The 21,954-nt window shown below is 44.4% G+C and overlaps 1 protein-coding gene across 3 annotated transcripts in view; it reads left to right on the top strand.

The window, feature by feature from the left end:
- Map3k20 (mitogen-activated protein kinase kinase kinase 20) overlaps window positions 1–21,954 on the top strand; it is a 147,074-nt gene that overhangs the window by 83,502 nt on the left and 41,618 nt on the right. For all 3 annotated transcript variants that reach the window (XM_050121435.1, XM_050121443.1, XM_050121454.1), the window contains exons 8-11: window positions 6,269–6,355; window positions 11,326–11,400; window positions 16,581–16,687; window positions 21,764–21,899. In XM_050121435.1, the coding sequence (XP_049977392.1) occupies window positions 6,269–6,355; window positions 11,326–11,400; window positions 16,581–16,687; window positions 21,764–21,899 (405 nt within the window). The remainder of the gene's footprint in view (window positions 1–6,268; window positions 6,356–11,325; window positions 11,401–16,580; window positions 16,688–21,763; window positions 21,900–21,954) is intronic.

Below are 21,954 nucleotides of genomic sequence, written 5' to 3'. Positions count from 1 at the left end.
AAGCCCAGAGCATCATGGGGAATGCTTCTTCTCTAGGTCATATTTCCAGCTGTGCCACAGATGCCACTTCTCCTTACCTTGCAGAGAAGAGACACTGGTTGTAAGGAACAGCTCACGCCCCCTCAGCACACCCTTTTACCTGACCAGAGAAGGACATTTTTCAGGCACACCCGTTCTCTGATCGGTCTGCTGGCTCCCTTCCATGTGGGCCTTTCCAGCTGGCTAGTGCTTCTAAGTCATGAACCTCTTATGCACAGGTGACTTTTGTTTGCTATTGAAAACAGTTTCAAGAGTAGATTATGTATTTTTGCCTAAAGTCTAGGGGTTTTGTTTTGTTTTGTTTTGTTTTCCAAGACAGGGTTTTTTGGTGTAACAACCCTGGCTATCCTGGAATTCATAGAGATCCGCCTGCCTCTGCCTCTCAAATGCTGGGATTAAAGGCGTGCACCATCAGGCCCAACAAATCTAGGGTTTTGAAGGTTAAAAGATGGCAATAGTAACCACTTCAAGTAGCTAATTCCCCTTAGTTCTGAATGTTTCTAAGAATAAAAACCACATTACTACTGAGAATGAAAAAGTATTTCTCCATGAAATAAGGGGAGAAAGAGAATAACTGTTCCGGAGGGCACAGCTTCTGAAGAAACAGAATAACTGTTCCGGAGGGCACAGCTTCTGAAGCTGCCTCCTGTAACAGGAATTATTATCTCACACTCATCTGGAAATTCTGAAAATGGGAGCTTTGTTGCAATTTAAGACTTTTTGTGCTAGGGTTTAGCTGGGTACTGGTACACTTGCCTAGCAATATGCCCTGGGTTCAATTCTTTTAGTGAAATTGTTTTCTTTTACCAAGTCACGTTCCTTTACTTTAGGGAAAATGATCGCTTATTGAGTTAGTCTGTGGGCTGGACGGCCACATAGGTTGGTTTACATATTACATAGCACGTTTGACTACATTTTACATAGCGGTGTTTGACAGTACTGGTATCTCATTTCATGCTGTTGAACAGAAGCCAGTGTGTTTTCTATAAGGGACCAGGCAGCCATGGCTTTGTCTTTAAAGACTGCTTACATCTGGCAGCTGAGGCTGCTTCCCAGCTCCTAACAGGCAGAGCCACTTTGTGCGTTGCAGCAGGGCCGTACTCTGCAGAGCCCTCTATGCAGCAAGGGAATTCGGGAAGACATCAGAGTGGCTGACGTACGTGGGTCATTTGGCCAAGGTCCAGCTGATCATGTGACTTTCCTCGCATGTGCAGGAGTGTATAAAAAGAGAAAACCATATTTAGGCAGCCGTGGCTTTAAATTAGCTTGCACCGTTTTGTTCATCAGATGGGTTTTGAGGTTTATTTTCTACTCCCACAATCCACGTATTGTATTTACTTTGACAACTTTCCCCAAGCCTTGGAATTTCCCTATTAGAAATTTTTGACCTAAACTCACAGCTATGAGTTATGTATTGAATGGAGGTTTAGTTTCAATATTATTGCATTTATGAAAATAAACTCTGTGTCGCTTTCTTTCAAATGCTTCCAGATGCCTGGCCTTTGTGTGAAACACACCATTCTTCCTTTTCCTTAAGACTGTGCCCTCTCGGTACCTGTAGCCAGGAACTGATGCCTTTTGCCTTGGAAACCATAGTTGCTGAGCCATGACTTCTGATACCCAGCTAAGGATCTCTCCCGTGTCTTTAAATCCCTGTGGCAGGTCTCACTGATCACTTCCTTAAGCACAGTCTGAATCCATCTTTCTGGTGCAGTGGCTTTTCCATCTGTTGTAAAAACCTTTCACTCCGGAGACTGCGTGCCACTTTTGAGAGAAGGGTCTCTGCATGTCTGTATGTGTACCACCCCTACCTTTGCTTGCCTTGCTTTGGCTTTCTTGGGGGAAAGGATGGTTTTGTTCTCTTTTGTTTTTAAGTCAAAAGCTCACTGTGTAGCTCTGGCTGACCTGGAATTTCCTATGGAGGCTAGGCTGGCCTGGAACTCACAGAGATCTGCCTGTTACCTAACCTCTGGTATTAAAGACGTGGGCTGCCCTGCTGGCTGAGGAAGGGACTTAACAGGAACTTCACAGACCGTTTCCTAAAATATTCGCACTGCCAGGACTACACTACACCACACACCAGATGTGGTGGAGAACCTGGCTATCCAGTCCCCTGGCTCTATCAATGTTAATTGCAAACTCATTCAAGAGCCTTCCTGCCCTTGAGTTCCTGAAACAGAAATGTTTCCATGTCTTTTTAAAAACAGCTTCTAGGGGGCTGAGAGGTGGCTGCTCCTTCAGAGGACCTCAGTTCAGTTTCCAGTACCCACACGGATGTTGACAACTGTCTGTAACTCCAGTCCCAGGGGATCCGATGCCCTCTTCTGGCCTCTGCAGGCACTGCACACATGTCAGATACAGACATACCTTTAAGCAAATGTAACATACAATAAAAGTAAATATAAATCTCAAGACAACAACAAAGTCAGCTTCTGGCCCCGAGAAATGTCTCTGTGTGGGTCAAAGTGTTTGCTGGCAAGTCTGAGGAGTTTAATCCCTAGGAGACAGCAGATTCTCGCAAGTTCTCGTCTGACCTCCGCATGCGTGCCATGCTAAAATAAGTGAAGAGAAAATCATCTTCTGCCATTAGTTTCTCTTTAAGTGAGGTTCGACCGAGACAGCCAGTGTGCCTCACAGAGAACTCTGTCAGCAGAACTCCAGGGAAGTGCGCTTGTGCTGACTGAATGATAAGCATTCGGGATTGCATCTAACACTGCCCCTTCTCTTTCTGTTCATTCTAAATAAGCATCATCGGTGACAGGGAAAAGCCAGGGCTTGCTCTCCAGAACCCTTTGTTGTAGACAAACAAACTTGAAAAGCCATTATGAGTTCCCAGTGGGTTGGACACCAGAGAGAAAGGGTAGTTGTTCCAATTGAGGCCATCTTGGGCATAGGAGCTTGCAATCCTCAAAGTTTAAAAACTATATCAATCTAATATATACATACTTATATGTATGTATGTATACACACACACACACACACACACAAAGGAAGCGCATCATTCTAACATAAATTATCCCATAGTTCATGAAGAGCACAGCCATCAAAAAGTTGGTTTTGAAATTCATCTCAAAAAGCCAAGATAGGTTTTTGCTTTTGGTCTTTCTCGGATTGGTTATTTTGTGCTGCTTCTTAACACGTGGCAAGACTAACTAGCCTTGCCCTGCCTTCCGAGAAACTTCTTGTTTCCAAGCAGTGCTAGGCAGGCAATTGTCCTTTCCTCATTTTACAAGAGAGGAGGTGTTTGTATATCCCCAAGAGAGTGTCTCCTGAAAGACTGGGAGTAGGTTTAGAGTATGACCGGCTAAGAAAAAGAGCCCAGATGGCTGAAAGGACAGCCTGGGGAGACCCCACGGCCCGTCGCCCTCCCCAGTGGCCAGGGTTACCTTCCTAGGAACTTCCAGCCAAAGCCAGCTTTGGACTGGACTAGCTAAAGGGGCAGCCTCTGAGACTTGTCTGGAGTCCTGTTCCAGAACCAGCCGGGCTCAGGTAATGGCTTCCTATTGTTTGTGAGAGAAAAGGCAGAAATATACAGTCTCATCCAAGTTTCTGCTCTGTAAACTGAAAATAGAAATTCTCCTTGTGAGTGCAGTTTAGCTGGGAGGACGTCTTGGTATACAATGAGTTGGAAAATATTCTGGAGGTGAAAGATCACAGCCGTGTTTGGCCTGCGTCCTCGGAACTGGTATTTTAAGGCATCGGCTTCATGTATTTTTAGACCTCCGAGTGACTTCCTCAACAAACTTACTTTTTTTTTTTTTTTTGCCAAATGTCATTTTTATTGAATGCAGAAAAAAAGCCACCCTAGCTTGTCCTGCTTTCATTTGGGTGCATTCCCAAATCTGGGGAATTAATAAAGGGAGTTCATGGGAGGCATTGATAATGGAACCAAATAGAAGGCCTTGTGAAGGTTCCAGAACTGGAGGCTTCTGGCGGTTAGCACCTCGGTCTCTCCAGTTTTAAATCCCTCAGGCACCTCCCTTGGCTGTTGTATCTATTCAGAGGCACAGGCAGAGTGACACTGTCCAGTTGTTTCAGGGCTATAACTCCTAATTTATTAGACTTTTGTTATTGTCCAGGCAAGTATTTTGGTCTGGAAAAAAAAAAAAAAAAAAAAAACAACGAAGAAGAGGTGGCCTTCTGATGTTATTGCATCAGACTCTGGGGAGGTGCATTTTGCTCTGTAGAATGCAGGCAGATTTCACACGTGGGCACACATTTGTGCGTGAGTTGTGCTTGCCCTCCCCCAGACTATGAAAGGGGGAGGCCTGAAAGGTTCACCTGAGTGTTTTGGGGGGGACCTGGAGCCTTTGGTTTCTTTGACGCTGCCTCCTTGTTTCCATCCCCTCAGCCAATGCCCAATCGATCAATTCTCCCACTCGTCACCTCCTTTCCCCTTCTGTCCCCAGTACCAACAGAGTGTGGCCATCACAGCAAAGTGAGGGACTTCACTTCCCGCTCAGCCTGGCTCTACCCTCTCCCCTGTGGAGGCGGGGCGCCAGGGTGACTACTACCTGTGCTGACTCTCACCCTCCCTCCCAGCCAGCACTAGACTCCTCCCCTTCCAGGATGCCCCTTACCTTTTCCTAATGGCTTAAGCGACTCAAATGGAATTACGCAGTAGTTTTTCTGAAGAAGTACCTTACGCTCTTGATTAAAAGCCCAAAGAGGCTTCAGGGACTTTTTTCCCCCCTCACTCTTGAGGAGCATCTGCCAATTTCCCTGATTTTCCTGCTAATTATCTTCGTATTAGCCAGCATTCATTTGACATGTTATAGCTTGAACAAGACGGCAGCAGGCTGGCTGGGGATATAATGGCTGTACAGTTAAAGGCTTACAGGACTTACTCAAATAGAGCCGTGCCGTCAATGGAGTTGCAGCCAGGGAGAGCAAAGCCTACCTTGCAGAGTTGTCGCCCTGAGTTTGCCTTGGTCCCACGCCTCCATCAGAGCCTGGTGTGTTCTGTCGACCACCGGGCTTTCCCCAGCCCTAGAATTACATGGAATGAGAGCACAGCCTCCACGTAAGAAAGCACTGTGTGTCCCTGCTGTCCCATTTGGTGGCTGGGTGTCTGTAGGCAAGTTCATCTGACTTTCCTAGACACCCATTTCCTCGCCTGTAAATCAAGGATGGTATCTGAGGCTTGGTCGTGGTCAAGGTGACACGTGTAATGGGATTTGGAGCATATTAGGCACTCAGTAAATCATAGTGGTTGTCATATCATGATTATCAGCAAAATTAGAATTGATTCTGTGCTTTGCCTAGTACTAGTAGACTAAATGTAGGTGTCAGCCTGGCATGGTGACACATGCTTGTACTTCTAGCCTTTGGGAGGCTGAGGCAGGAGGATCAGGAATTCAAGGCTAGCCTGAGCTACATAGCCAGACTCTGTCTCCAAAAAAAAAAAAAATTGGATGTCTGTTTGAATAAGAAGAGATGGAAGCTGGGTGTTCAAATCCCCATTATTATTCAGTATTTAGAGAGAAGCCCAGACCTCCATGCTAGCACCAGTTGGCTCTTCTTAACATCCGACTGATGGTCATGGCCACACTCACCTTAAGCTTTACACACAGTTGGGGGCCCATATTCACTCCTGCACACAGTCAGCACACAGTCAGCGCGTATGTGTACTAAATGTGCACCGTACTTTAGAATATGGTATAATATGTGTATATAGGAACGGATCCTTCAGACTGACTCATTCTGAGGGAAATTTGTCCAAATCACAAAGTCTAAATGTTATAATTTAAAACTATCTTCTGGTATGGGGCAGAGGAGTTTGCTAGGGATTTGAACTGGGGACTTTGATTTTTTTTTTTTTAATGTGGCCATTGTTGAACCTTTAAAACTGTGTTGAATTTCTGGCTACTATCTAATAAAAAATGTATCCGAGGCTCAAGGCAGAAAGATTGTTCTCTAACAAAATACAAAATTGGGAATATGTGAAAATTCCACAGAGTGTAAAGATCAAGTTTAATCACTAATATAAAATTTTAAGTGTAGACATTCCAATTCCTAAGACAAGTTTTTTTCTTTACATACAAAGAACATGAAAGTATATAACATATGGTAAAAGTCCTATGTATGAATATATACATACATAGTCTAGGTTTCTACAGATGGTTGGCTACATCTAGTAATTGGATACAATTAAATGCTAGCTACATTTTTCAGTAATATACCAATATAAAGTACCAGAATAAAAATTCCATTTCCTTTTTTGTTCTAGGTTCTCTGGGAGATGCTAACAAGGGAGGTCCCCTTTAAAGGTTTGGAAGGATTGCAAGTAGCTTGGCTTGTAGTGGAAAAAAACGAGGTAAGACTCCGTTTCTCCATTCAGGTGCATAGATCAGAAAACAGTATTGGGGTTTTGCAAAAGACTTTTTCATCTTCTTCAAATTGAAAGTAAGTTCACGCTTATGGAAAGATTAGCAGTAGGAGCTAACACAAAGGGTCAAAGTGATGTTATTCCTCATGAATGGACCCTTTACATCTAATTGTTGCAGCTTCACGTCGTGATGCTGTAGATCAAAAATTGTACAAGTACTGTACTAGTTTCTCAGTCTCAATTGTAAAACCGGGGGGTTTGTTCTTAGTGATGAAAGAAGCCATTGCGTCCAAGGTAGGGGAACAGTTTAACTGCATCTCCTGCGTTTAGGACATCTTTTTTACTGGCCGGGAGTTGATATATCTGTAAGAGACCTTCAGCTACTTCAACTTACCTCTCCCAGCAGGAGTCACTATAGTACAAGAAACTGTCGCTTAGATGAGAATTTCAAAAATAAAAGAAGAAAAAATAGTTTCAAAAAGGGGAAAAATTACAGTTTTGCCACCTACGTTGAGCACTACATTGAAGATGAGCTCCTCACTGGAATTGGCGAGGCAGTGGTACAAGTGCTGGCTTCTTCATGCAGAGTCGTTCCATTTCAAAGGGACTTCAGTGGCGTAAACACCGTTTGTGCTGTGTCCCCGGCCTCGCTTTTCTTCTCCCCACAAATTGAGGCTTTCAGCTAGTTGGACCTATGAGCCTACATCAGAGGACACGCCACATCCATATCAAAGAGAGCAACTACATTTTGAAAGGTTTCAAATTGTCGCTGAAACGCACAGCCATGGAAATCGCTCAGCCTAAGGACGCAGCATCCCATCTCACGGCGTGAGGAGAACTTAGATGGTGTTGCGGCCGTGCACGCTGGTGCTTGCCAGGCAGAGTAACTGATTTCCCAGAACTTCTTCATTTCCATAGCTGTATACAAAGGCTGAGAGAGACCTCAAAGGAAAAAAATATTCTCCAGAAGAATATTTAAAGATAGCCCTCTTTTAGCATGTTAGCAGAACTGGATTGATCTGTACCCTGAGTGACTACGGAGTATGCTAGGTTAATCAGAAAGCTGCTGTTGACCAGGAGAAACCAAGATTCTGTCTCCCAGATCCCAAGCTATTTGGCTCGTTTGTCCTCCCGACTCATTGGAAAAGGGTGGCACATTGCGGTGGCTGAATTTGGTGGGAGAGGGCTGCCAGGCTAGGGGATGGAAGGACTTCCACGTAAGACCAGGCCTCCCTCGTTGCTTCACAAGAGCGGTTAGGTTTTAATTAGATGATCATTATTTCCACGTGCTGTTCGGTTAAGATAACTCTCATGGGATAACTAATGGTTTGGGACGCAAGGATCCACTGTTCTGTATCTTTTGCCAGAGAGATGGTTGAGTATTTCGTTCAGGTTGATGAATCCAAATGAAGAGAGCATTGGCCTTCAGCTGACCTGGAAGCAATTTCTACACCACACAGGATAGATTAGGAGAGGAGTTTAGAGAGTCACCCAGATCCTCCAAAGTTGACAGAATAATTAGTATTTCACAATATTTTTTTTTTCAATCTAGAGAAAAGCAGAATAGGTCCAATCCAAAGCGTTTCCAAAGCATTGGGTGTTTAAAGGGGAAGGGAATGGCAGCTTCCGTCCTGCCTGAGTGTTGGGATGCCCCCACTAACACCCCTCAGAACTCCATAGCATCGCTTGCAGGAAGCCACTGCCTTCTGCCCCCTACTGATCCCACGGGACATACCGCCGGAGACTCCAAGACTTCCTGATCTGCTCATTAACTGAAGTAGGAAGTTGAGAGAACCCACACGGTGACAGAAGTTCTCTCAGCTTGCCAATGAGTTGAAGAAAAACCGGTTGAATTAAGGATAATTACCTGCACAGCACTTACTTGTCAAAGAAAAAACAATGTGGAAATTAAGCCTAGATGGGATTTCCAGTGTTGCCGTTGCAGAAGGTTTCTTCATCCCACCACCTTACAGGCACTGACTATCCAAACAAATTCCGCTCACACCGTGTTAAGGCAATTCCCAGAGACTGAGTTCACGTAAGAACAAACCCAAGACCTCAAGAAGCGCAACTCATAGAACCTCTTCAGCCTCCAATAATTTTTTTATCTTTACTGTTGAATACTTTCAGCTATTGGGTTGGAGGAAGGTTCCCATATTTTCACGTCTTCATTTAAATAAGAATGGTGTTTAAACTGCCAAGGAGAAATTGAGAGTGTGGACGGTCTAGTCATTCCGTAACATCTACAGCCAATTAATATGGCCGCTTTTTTAAAGAGCTTTTTATTTTGAAATAATTATGGACTCCTAAGAGTCTGTAAAAATATTACAGAGAATCCAGTGTTCCCAGCTTCCCCACTGCTAATCCCTTATATGGCTGCAGTGGCACCGAGCTGGGCAGTGAGGATGGGGACATCTTACCCAGGTGGCAGTCATCTCTTCCTCCACACAGAGCCTTCCCATCTGATCTGTATGACAATCACGCTAACATTGTATCTGAGGATCTTTGCCTCTGACTCTTATGGATAAGGCTTTTGACTCATCATTTTCCCCTGACGTTAACTTCTATTAGAAATAGACTCGTAAACCCTTGTTACGCCTTACAAAGTAAGCAGTGAACCTTACAGAAGGCGTGAGCTTATGAGAGCATTGCTAAGACACGGTTTTTAATATAGGGTTTCCATGAAAAGCAGTGGGCCTTCAGAAAATTTTAGGGTATAATTTCAACGTTTATAAACACTTGGATTCTTGCATAAAATGTGTTTTGTTGTAAATAGCAAATTAATTAGTGTAAAAAAAATCTTAATAAAACAAAAAATTTCATTGGGACCAGCAAGTCCCAATATTTGCTACCACACCTGACAACCTAAGTTCAATTCTTGGGACCCACATGGTAGAAGAGAGACTACTTCCTCAAACTGTCTCCTCACCTCCACGTGCACACCACAGCACAGCTGTGTGTTTGTACATACACACATGCTCCCCCACATTCACACTCACACACAATTAATTAATTAATTAAAAAATGTTTATCTACAAATTTTTTAAACTTAAATTTTCATTTACTACTTTTGAACTTCAGAAAAATAAAAACGTAGATTTTTCATATCTCATGTGTAAAACAATGCAAAAAATATTTTTTAAAAAATGCCCCCACCTAATTTGATTACTCTAAATTAGTAGGTACTCTTCTTATAAATGTGAAGCTTTTATTCCAAAACATCTAAGCTGTAAGTAATGCTCCATATAGTATCTGGCCATTTCGGGATGTTTGAAATCATTAGGATCGCATTAAAGTTGTGTGATCAGGACATAAATCCTTCAGATTCTATTTGGAAGTACTTTTTTATACACCAAAAAAATCCCTTACATCAGTGTGTCTGAGTCTGTGATTAGCTAATACTTGATAGTATTAGAGATCAAAAATTACTTTTTCTGTGTGTGATGTTTGAAATGTCGTGTCTAAAAAGGCTTCTCAGTAAGAAAAGAGGAGCAAAGGACACCCAAGCCTGTTGACAGTGGCTTCCTTGGTAACCACCAAGGTTAGGCTGTGCTGAAGTGTGTCCATCTGAAACCTACTCGGTTTATACAGAGTGCATGCAGGTAAATGCGTGCCACTGTAGTATGTCTTTTTCTCTCTCTCACACACACACACACACACACACTCTGTACTGGAAATGTGGTCCAGGACTTCCTGCACGCCCGTTGCTCTGCCACTGATGCGTCTCCAACCCCAGGGCTCTCTTCCTAACAACTAAAGTTATAAACTTGCTCTGCTGAAAGGAAAGCCAGAAAGCCTCAGCTCGCCCATGGGCCTCATGCTTCATGTCAGTGGAACCCTATAATGTGAAGAATAAATGGAAATCCTGCAGTACACACATGCTCAGGCAAGATCTTGCTGGACAAGATGATGGGGCCATTTAAGGTGCTGAGCCTTGTGCGGAAATGGCCGTGATAGAGTAAGCGGTGCTAATGACTTAGTTCCAAGACCTGCATGGTTGCTGGTGACAGTCCTTAAAATCGTAGTTAGGTTATGAATAATGCAAAGATCACTGCCCTTTGATTTCTCGTGTGTGGGTGTTGCACTCTTGGGAAGTCTGGTGCAACTGGAAACTGCTCAAAAATATTTCTGTTTATTTCTAACTCAGTTTGAGGCCAGGTCCAGAAAATTATAAACTTCGTTTTGTTTACTAGGCTAATATAGACCCACGTGGAACATTTGCAATTTGATGGCTTGCATGAGAGTCCTTGGTTATATGGTGCTTTGTGGTATATTGAAGGATGTCTGGTCATCATTTATTTTCATAGCGTGGAGGATCAAACTCAGTGCCTCATCCATGCCAGGCCCTTCTGTCGCTGTCACTGAGTTATTGGCCCCTCAAGCCTTTGAAAACAAAAATTCTTCTGGGAATAGGGATGTGTCATGGTCTATGAGAACCAGAACTGGGGGATGTGAGAGGAGAATTGATCCTCGCGAAGGTAGAGCCATAGCGAATCGTGTATTCTGAATGACACATTCAGAATTACCAGTTCCCAAATGCGGAGTGATCTTCTGTGCCAAAGATGTTTTCAGAGCTCCACACCTATTGCCAAAACTCAACTTGTTTCCTAGTTACCGGGCTGGTAAGCTGGAACCTATAAAAACAGAGCAATAAATTGGTGATGTTAGATGATGTAGCATGATGTTCCAGCTTGCCCCTCTCCGGGTGTAGTTTCTTCCTAATGACGAACCTGACCTTTCCATCGTCCATGATTTCCATGTGGGCAAGTGGGTCCTTCAGAGGTTGGACAGGACAAATCTGTGCATGAATCCTCCTGTCATCTATGAATCCAGGGATGCTTTAGATCCCGGGTCTTGTCTGTGCTTCTAAATTAGTTCTTTGATGATCCTGCGAAGGGCACTTCCTTGTCCCGAAGAGTAAAGCCTTGTTTCTTCTTCTGTTTGCCTTCTCTTTGTAGAGATTAACCATTCCGAGCAGCTGCCCCAGGAGCTTTGCTGAGCTGTTACATCAGTGTTGGGAAGCCGATGCCAAGGTACTTGTGTTATTGTTCAAACTTCTGAAGTTTTACCTGTTCACTTTTGGGTTTTGAAAACTTGGCGTTGCCAAAAGCCTTACACAGCGGCAGGGAACTGCCGAGCCTGCGAGCCCCAGAAGCCCCATGGTGACACCTCCACAGCTCGACTTCTGGATCAAGTCATTATCATCAACTCTTCCTTCTTTTAACAGAACTCCTTGGCGTTCTTGACTCAAAAGACAATTTTGTTCTTTTGCTTTCAATCATGACCATTGTGCCTCGTAAGAACAGCTAACACAGTACTTTATGTGAGGCTGTGTTTCGAGCACTTTCTACTAACTCTTGGATAGAGGAGCTGAGCTCACCCTCGGCTCACAGATGGAGAGCCCAGGCACACACAGGTTAAAGATGAGTCAAGGCCCCATAGCCCGGGGCCCTGATGGGGCTGGACATGAACCCAGACAGTCTGCCATGGCTCTTAGTGTCAACTCCACTGCCTTTAGATCTAACGGAGAAGCAGGCAGAAGCTATACTTCATTAGAATCCTAGTGTATCCTCCCAGGGCAGTCACAATAAGACTGAAGAAATTCCAATCCTAGGCCTTCATGCGGTTGTCACTTTAAGCATGATTAGCTAATGTCTTTTCCCCACAAAGATCAGCTTTAAGAAGATACTCTTGGATGCAAATGATAGCTGGTCCTGGCTTTGCTTCAAAAACAAGTGAAGGTCCATGGACAGCAATACTGTTAAATATGACTGGAAGCGATAAGTCTTGAAGCCCAGTCATAGAATATAGAGACATTGCTTTTTGCGGGCTTGGATTTTCATAATAAAGGTCATTTTAAAATTTGTAATTTTAAAATGAGTCTCAGATTAAATATTAAAACAATTGAGAGATCAAATTCAAAAGAGAAGCAAAATTCATAGTTCAAATTTATTTAGTTTTTTTTTTTCATGGAACTAGAGATATTACAACTGATTCAGAAATAGAGGCCTAAAAAAACAACAAAGGAACCTAAAAAGTATGGAATTCTTCCTCAATTTATACCCATTCCCACTGAGAGATGACTGGAGTCTGTTCCAGGGCAATGTGCTTCTTTGGTGGAAATGGCTTAGAGACAAACTGGCCGTGTGGGCAGAATTCGGGTTGATGTATGCAGAGTGTTTCCGGCACACCGTCCCCAAAGAGACAAAACACAGTGGTACTGCAGCAGCCCGCCATGGTCGGGAGCCTCCCACCATGTGCCTTGCTTCCATTCTGGGAAGATTGAGTTGCTGGGCTCCGCAGCCATGCACAGCCTGCCTTGGCCCCGTGTCCTGCAGCTTCCGGCTTCCAGTGCAGCTCTTCAGACTTTCTGCAGCCTCCTTGCAAGTGGAGTCCTTTATACCTTAGTATTATTTTTTCTTAAAGAATGTGATGTTTGCATTGTTACTATTTTTATTAGTACCCTGACAGAGAAGTTGAGTGTTCTGCCCTACCCCTGATTAGACCCTCTTATTTCCAGTGTGTGATTTTTTTTTCAGAATGTGGTGTTGCATTCAGTATTAGAAGAAATGTACACTTTACAGCTACTTAGGTTAAGCTGTAAGCAGATGTTTACACGTTTATTTTCAGACCTGTGCTCTTTGACTTTTGTGTCTGTTAAAAACATATACAGTGATTTCAGTAGCGTTGAAATCTTACCTGTGCTTAATTAAAAATTTCACCTCAAATTATTTGCATTGAATTAGATTAATGCAACCAGATTGCTAGATTGGAATCATTTTAGTACGATTCAGTTTCTCAGTCAAAAACTTCGTGCTGTATTAGTTAAGATCCTGAGAATGTGCACTTACATTTTAATATGCCACAGGGAACCTAGGCCCAAAAACAGAGCCTATGAAACTGGCATGTCTTTAACATGTAGGAAGTAGAGCCCTTTTTAGGACCAGAAGAATCTTGTGTTCCAGTCATCTGAAGTATAAAAGAAGTCTGAAACTAATTTTTTGTTTCCTTAAGTTTTTGACATCTTATTCTGATAAGAAGTACTGCAGGCCATTGCATTTGATTTGGCTGGACAGTGGCTGCAGCTCACACTTCAGTCCTCGTGTGCTAATCTGCACGCATATCTCACATGCATCATGCCCTGAGCACACTCATTCTCGGGGAGTACTTCACTGAGTCTTCCCTGACACCTGCTAACCCTTTTCCAGACCCAGAATCCGTCTGGGTTGCTACCCTAGCTTGTATAGTGCTAGCCTTTCTTGCTAAATGGATTGAGGGAATGTGTGTGTGTGTGTGTGTGTGTGTGTGTGTATACCTGTAGGAACACCACACACACACACCACACACACACACACACACACGAGTTCCTGTGGCACTTTGCAGCAATAGAAAGTAGATGCAGAAGCCAGACCACCGTAAATTTTCTGAGGTTTATTTTCATGCTTTGGCTCGAAGTTGGTGCCATCCTCTGGTAAACGGAGGGCAGGAGTTGGTTCAAGTAGTTTATTCCCATTTTCAGTCCTTAGACTTCAGAGCGTTAACACAGATTACACTCTGCAGTTTCCCTGCGGGGCTGGTGTTCTTCTGCAGTGAAGAAGAGAGATGTAGGAAAAATGTGGCGTTGTGTAAATGACAGAGCAGTCTGGTCGCCTGTATCGTATGTTCAAAATCGTTTATTGGAGTTGGAAATGTAACTCAGTTTGGTGGAGTGCTTATCTAGTATGCACAAAGGTTTGAACCCTGGGTTCAAACCCCAGCCCTTCATAAACCAAGTGTGGTTGGTCATGCCTACAATCCCAGCGCTAGGGAAGCAGAGGCAGAGGATTAGAAGTCTACATTAATAAGTTCAAGACCGGCCTGGGATATTCAAAACCGACCTCAAAAATTAAATTGTATGTGTGTGTGTATGAATGAAAATAAGAAAAGAAAGGTGAGTATTGATTTGTCTTTAAATGACATCCCTGGAGCTGATAAGCAGGGAGCAGTTGTTATCATACTCTGAGATTAAAGAAGGGAAGTTTAAGAGCACAGTCCAGGTCTGTGACCAGCTCCTGTGTCACGCTGGATAACATATGCCTTTCTGAACTAGATGCCCTATGTATGAAATGGAAATAGCCAATAGAGACGTAAGAAGTGGGGACATTCCTTTAGTGGGATAAGTGGTCCTCGTTGCAGCTTCTTTTTAAGATGAGCCATCTGTAACAACACTCCAAAGGCAGCTAAGCCCTTCAGAGGAGGAGCCACAGGCCCCCAGCACCGTGCTGTGTTCTGCAGCCAGCACATTTAAACCATCACTGAAGAACTGTACATTGCTGAACTCCTGGGCTCCAGTAATCCTCCAGCCTCAGCCTCCCAAATAGCTAGGACTACGGGAATGTCCCACTGCAGCTGGCTGGGGGTGGAGGTTAATCCTCATCCCAGTAATGACTTTTTAAAGGGGATGCTTGAGATCTGAATCTGAAGGAGTTTAATTTTACTTCAAAAATACTTACATGTGGCCAGGCGATGGTGGCGCACGCCTTTAATCCCAGTACTCAGGAGGCAGAGGCAGGTGGATCTCTGTGAGTTCGAGACCAGCCTGGTCTACAGAGCTAGTTCCAGGACAGGCTCCAAAGCCACAGAGAAACCCTGTCTTGAAAANAAAAAAAAAAAAAAAAAAAAAAAAAAAAAAAAAAAAAAAAAAAAAAAAAAAAACTTACATGTAGGGGGAAACAAGTCTTTAAAGGTTCATTAGGTGGACTGGGGATGTAGCCCAGTTGGTAGAATGCTTGCCTCATATGCACGAGGCCCTGGTTTCAGCCCCCTGCACTATATGAGCTAGGTGTGTTACACAGCCCAGCATTTGGGAGGTAGAAGAAAGATCAGGAGTTCAGAGTCATCCTCAGACCCAGAGTTGGAGGCTAGCCTGGGATCCATGAGACCAGGATTGGTGACGCTGTTCTGTTTGTTTCTTTAAAGACAGGAACCATTAGCTTCCCTTGCTACTTTTTTCTTGCAAAATGGAAATCCTATGTCACCTGTGTTTATAATCAGTTCTTAAGCAGTTACACTTCTTTCTTTTTCCATTTAAAACCTGACACATGGTGGAAGACATGAAGACAGGAACAGAGTTTAAGAACATTGGCTTCTTTTCCTGCGTCCTATTTAAAGCGCGTTCCTTTGTTCGTCGGTAACATTTGACTATGCATGATTTCTTCACACACACACACACACACACACACGCACGCACACACGCACGCACGCACGCACGCACACACACACACATTGTGGATGCACACACCTGTGCGCCTTCCCCTAAAACAAACAAGGCAGAAGTCAGTAAATATCCTAGCTTTGTATTCCTGAGTTATGGGAAAGTGCTTTTCTTAATAATGTCAGAGGCACCAGGTCCTGAGAGCAAGCCACCTCAACACTGTTCCTTCCTGTTTTTGTGCTCCTAAATTAAAATGCGTGTTTTAATTGCTGTAGCTGTAATTTGCTCTGAAATGGTGTAATTATGAGGCACGATGAGGAGAGAATGTGCATCATCCTTTTATTATCTTTCTCCATTTTTGTTTTAACCTTTTGTCTCAGCCTTGGCTGGAGCGGAGAGAGGTGAGCGTAGAGACAGTGCCTGTTAGAGACAGGTGGAGCGTGCTTTTCCAGTTCTGCCTACAGCCTGGTAAGCGTCCTGGACCAAAGCAGGCTTCAGTGTGGGATAAACCCTCAGAACCATGATGTTATTATGACGTAAAGATTTTTTTTTCAGACCAATTGATTTGGGAAATTTTATTAGTTCCATTAGGTCAGTAAGCAGATACTGCCTGCCCACACACATTTTACAAAAAAACAGGCAAAAGATGGAAACATTTGCGTAGGAAATAGCAGAACATTCAAAATGCATAATCCAGTTAAGTTTTTACTATCTCTCCCACATAGGTAAGTCTCTGGTGACTTAAGATTTTTTTTTTAATCAGAGTTCTTGGTCATCTCTCAAAGAAGGACGTGGTCCCTCTCTTCTTACCTACAAAAGAGTACTCATTAACCTGATGCCCTGTTGTTAAAATAATAAATCCACATATCTATCCTATGGATAATTTGGGCCCCTACACCTGTGTGATCTGATGGCTATAAACGCTAAGAGGGAGCCCGGCCGTGGTTTCGTCGGTTGTGGCTCCGCTCCCTCTTCCCGTTTCCTTTAAGTCTCACGGTGGTTCCTTTTTCTCTTCTCCAGAAACGGCCATCGTTCAAGCAAATCATTTCGATCCTGGAGTCTATGTCCAACGATACGAACCTTCCCGACCAGTGTAACTCGTTCCTGCACAACAAGGCCGAATGGAGGTGGGTAGCTCCGGTGAGGCGCGAGTCCCCGCCCACGGCTTCAGTGATGAGACCGGATAGCTGATGGACAGTCCTGATTTCTAAGCACTACCGGGGCTGGGCGCAGGCTAAGATTTACCTTTCGTGCATAAGGAAGCAAGAGTTTCTCTGTGTTTGTTTTCTTAAATAGCATGCATCTAAGTGTTTGGGAAGAGTGTCGAATCACATACTCCGAAGCAAAGGGCATTTCCAGAACCTTCTCTGTATACGTTCTGTGTTAGGAAGCTTTAGCCTCTGTCCAGAAGAAGAAAAAAAATTAAAAGAAATAGATATGTATCCTGTTAGCCTTGCCATGTACTGTATTTACTAGTGCAGGGAATAGGGAACCTGTAAAAAACGTGTTAGATGTTATAAATCCTAGCTAAACAAATCAGTAAAGAGAGATTTGTATTGTGTAAGTGGAAAAAGTAAATCCAAGATGAAACAGTTGGACTAGACCGAATGACGCAGGGAATATAAATAGCCTGTTTGGGAGCTGGACGCCGTTCCTCCCCTGACTCAGCAGAGATCTGAAGTAACTTCATCCCTGCTCCTGCTATCAATCTCTGGCGGTAACGCAATGCCCTACGCCACCTGCTGGTGCTAGGTCAGTACTGCGTGCTCATGGCGAGCCTCTGGATCTTGACTCCTGTCAGTCAGCACACACTACCCTGGGCTTTCGATTTGATTGATATTTTACAATGACCTTACTTATTTTCATTCCTTTGAAATAACTGCCTAATACCAGTCGCGTTCATGAATTTTTCTTGGCAATACAAAATTAATGCAGCGAGCTCTAATCCAGAGCTGAGGGCTTTTTTTTTTTCCTGGTCTAAAATAACAAAACCCCGGTGAGACATTGTTTCCTATGGTGACAGGTCAGTGCACATGTAATCATATCACTCCCCCTCAAGCTCCGGATGTGGCTCCACTGCTTTTCAGACAAAGACGGAAACACTCACCCTTCAGAGGACCCCATTATCTTGAGCATGCCCCGAGCCTCGGGCTTTTGGTCGCCCCACGAAGGCACATTTCTCTCTTCCAGAACCTCTGCAATGCGGGCTCCTTTTTATAGCCACCCTGTTTCAGCTGCACCTTCCTCCTGCGCCTCCCCCAGCTCCCATTAGCCGTCTAGGTAACTGCTGACCTAGCTCACCTGCAAGGGAGCAACCCCCACCCACTCCCTGGTCAGGTCAGTGCCACCGGGCTCTGAGATCACTGTGTTCACGTGCCTCGCCGCTGGAGGGTTGAAAAGGCAAACTGTTTGCTGTATTTCTGTCTCCATCTTGTCCAATAGCAATTGCTCGGGAAACATATGGGAAGGAAGGAAGAGAGGCATCAGGGAAAGAAAGCAGGTAGGCAGGCAGGCAGGGAGCGTGGCGCTTGAGACACAGGGAACACCGCTCTCATGCCCTGGGCACAGCGCTTACAACCACATTCCTGAAACCTCTCCTGGTGCAGGAGAGGCTGCTCCTTCCCTAGGTGCTGGGCTGCAGTCATGTGGACAAAGTCCCCAGATGTGTGGCATTCTCCAGTAGCAGCCTCAGAAACATCCATGTTACAAGGCCAGACATAAGACACTGGTAACCATCCGCATTGTGTGTGGTAAGCCATAGGACAGAGACGCCATGGCTAATAGAGCATTTGCAGTGAAATCTGATCCTCTGATCTGGGTGTATAATGCAGGGGTTCCCTGAGGAAATGCTATTTGATGTGTTATCCAAAGGATTAGCGGGATTTTAAGCCTGTGAGTATTAGTGTGTCAGAGATAGGCTTCTTTAAGTGCACCAAGAAAGAAAACAAAGCAAAGTTAGTAAATTTCCTGAAAGAAAAAAAAAAAGAATTGAAATTTCCTAAATCCAAAACCAGTACCCACCTAATTTTGCAAGAGAAATGGCATCCTGCTATAACTTTCTTCCACTATGTGGTAGACTAGAGCTTCTCAACTGTTTGGTGCCTAGGACTCCGGTTCAGTTTGTGTGTGTGAGCATGGGGGGATTATATGCGTGGGTGTGTGCAGGCACAAGTGCACACACGTGTACAGAAACAGGAGGAGGATGTTGAGTGACCCTCTCTGTCATGCTCTCCTTTTCCTTGAAACCGGAGCTAGGCCGTGGGCAGCAAGTCCAGCAGAGACAGCACTGGGGCTGTAGACAGACACGGCCACCGCCAGCTTTGTGTGCATGTGCCAGGATCCCATGCTTGTCCAGCAAATACCCCTGCCCAGAGAGCCGTCTCTCACGCATCTCAATTTCACTCTTAAAAAATTATGGGGACTCCAAAAAAAAAATCTTTGAGTAAATGAGTCATATATGATAGTATTTATTACATAAAAGAGAACTGAAAAATGATAATATATTTATCAATTCATTTAAAAATAGTAAATTCATGCTGCTGAAAAGATGGCTCAGGGGCTAAGAACATTTACTGCTCTTTCAGAGAACTGCAGTTAGTTCCCAGCATCAGGAGGCTCAGAGCAGACTGCAACTCTAGCTGCTGGCTTGGACTTTTGAGGCCTCAAAACCAATCCCCAGTGATACACTTCCTCCAATGAGGCTACACCTCCTAATCCTTTTCAAACAATGCCACTCCTTGATGGCTAAACATTCAAATAGGAGCCTAAGGGGGCCTTTCTTTTTTTTTTTCCTTCTTTCTTTCTTTCTTTCTTTCTTTCTTTCTTTCTTTTTTTCTTTTTTTTTTTTGGCTTTTGGTTTTTTTTGAGACAAGGTTTCTCTGTGTAGCCTTTGCTGTGTGCATATTAGGACCCATTACGTGTTCCTTAGCACAACTCGAATACACTTCTTCTCACCGTGTAATCTACAAGCCATATGAGTAGTTTTTCAGAATGACCCACGATTTCCCAGTAAATCTGTCTAACTAGAGAAGAATAATTGCAGTTCATTTCCTGGGAAGGGAAAATTGATACTAGCTGAAATCAACCTTGGCTGGGTTTGGTGTTAGAGAATCGGTTTTTACCGACAGGTTTTAGATGTGGAAGGGTTGTATATCAACACATCCACGGCAGTGATGCGCCCGTTCAGAACAAAGGACACCACGAGGGTGTGATGCCTTCTCATGCCCATGGGCGTGGGCCACTCTCCTGGCATTCAAGAGGGCGCAGTGCCAGGAAGCCGGGCCTGCAGCACTGCGGAAGGTTATCCTCCCAGTTGAGATGCCTTTCAGAAATACTGGATTTTATGGTAAAGTCACAATTCTGAAAGATTCTGCTCTCATGGCTGTTCTTGGACCTGCACTGTGACCTCAGTGTCCCTCCGTGCTTTGTCAATGGTCCCAGTGAAGGACTTTCCCTACAGGCAGGGAAATGACGGTTTGGCTCCCATGCAGATCCTCCTCCAGGCTCCCCGTGAGCTAGGCGACTCACTTTTCATGCCTAAGGAGTGGAGTAATGTGTCCACTTCTTCTGACTTTCCCTGGAAATGCGGGGCAGGTTTTGCTTAGCTGAGCACTGGGGGCCCTGCCTTTCCTTCCACACCCAAGGTCTCGCCATGACAATGTAGTGTGTAGAGCCGTGTTGTCTCAGCAGCCCACGGGAGAGTCCTCTCAGGACACCAGAGGTGTGTCCTTCAGGCTTCCTGGCTTCCTTTGCAGGCGTCTGCACCACCGCCTCGGCCCTTCCATCTCTCCTTTGGCTCATGGCTTGTGTGCAAGCTCTTCAGAAACCCAAGGGAGAGAACTTCCAGTTCTCAGGGCATAAATTTAGACATTCACATTGTGACAGCCCTGAAGGAGGAAACGTTCCTGCTTGAAGCCTCTTGCCAGGTTCAGTTTCTGTAAAGAACAGTTTCTGTTACTGGGCACAGTGTCCTAAGTAGCCCAGACCTGAGGGAAGGAACTTTCTTTAAGATTATAGAGTCTAAAAGAAATGCAGAATTTTCCTGGACTGAAGTATCTCATGCTTGCTAGATTATAAAACTCATTTGCTTGGGATTCCTATGTGTACAAACTTGTATGTCCTCATCTATATATGTTTCTTGTGCTTTTCTTTTGGCCTTTTTTCTGCTGTTTGTTTTGTCCTATTCTAGTTTGTGTTTCTGTTTTATCTTATTCTATTTTTATAGTTATTTTTATAGTTATTCTTTTGATTCCTGGTTGTTTTCTAAGGAGAGACAGAAAGAGTTTGGATTTGGATGGGCAAGAGGAATCTCAGAGGTGTTGGGGAGGGGAAACCATAATCAGAGAATATTGTAGGAAAAAATGACTTTTTAAGTCAGGGTTTCTCTCTGGTAGCACTGGCTGTCCTGGAATCAGTTCTGTAGACCAGGTTGCCTCAAACTCAAAGAGATTCTCCTGCCTCTGTCTCTGGAGTGCCAGGATTAAAGGTGTGAACCACCACTGCCCAGCTGGAGAAATGTCAATTTTCAATAAAAGAAAAATAGGGGGAAAAAAACCCTACCTGTGCTTGATAATAGTGGAAAAAGTCAAGTCTTGCCCAGCCAGCAATTCATGCACTTGCTCTCTAAGGTAGAGTCGTAGGCACTCATGTTTCATTGTTTTCAACAAGCAGGCCCAGGACTTCTCAGGATGAGGCACCTGAGAACCCTGGGTGGCATCTTATAACCATTGCCCCTACAGCCAAAGAAACGGCTAGGTTAAGCAACCTTGCTGAGCCCCATCATGGGCAAGAATGCTAGCCCAGTAACTCACCCATCCGGTCCACAGATTGGTACCCATATCTTGGGGCTGTTATAGAAGTAAGATGAGAGACCGTGAGACGGTGCTTTGTGGGTTGTAAAGCTTCATAAACGACAAACAGGTACTAAATGACCAACCCACGATGCCAGCTCCTGGCTTGGGCTTCGTAGTTCCCGATCTCTCTTCAATGCTTTGTTGAAATGCTTTGAGTTTTTGTTTTTTTTCTTCCCAACTAGAAACTGCCTGTTGATTTTGAAGGCTAAAGAGTCCTGCTTCTTCTCTGGTTGGTTCCTGGCCAATTTCCAAGCCCCACCTTAGCTTTTCATTTGGTTAGCACTCTGATAGGCCCACTGAGTGTCCCCAGTCCCACCAGCAGCGGAGACTCACTGAGTTACCTCTCCGCAGGTGCGAGATTGAGGCCACCCTGGAGAGGCTGAAGAAACTAGAGCGAGACCTCAGCTTTAAAGAGCAGGAGCTCAAAGAACGAGAGAGACGCTTGAAGATGTGGGAACAGAAGCTGACAGAGCAGTCCAACACCCCGGTGAGTACGCCACCTAGTGGCTCCCTGCAGCACTCGCAAGCCTGGCTGAGCATGG

This window comes from Alexandromys fortis, unplaced genomic scaffold (assembly GCF_014885135.2).
Source record: "Alexandromys fortis isolate MF-2015 unplaced genomic scaffold, M_Fortis_MF-2015_v1.1 scaffold_8_9099976_23576923, whole genome shotgun sequence".
Taxonomy (NCBI): domain Eukaryota; kingdom Metazoa; phylum Chordata; class Mammalia; order Rodentia; family Cricetidae; genus Alexandromys; species Alexandromys fortis.
Note: the sequence above shows the minus strand (reverse complement) of the source record. Positions and strands in the feature narration are given on the sequence as shown.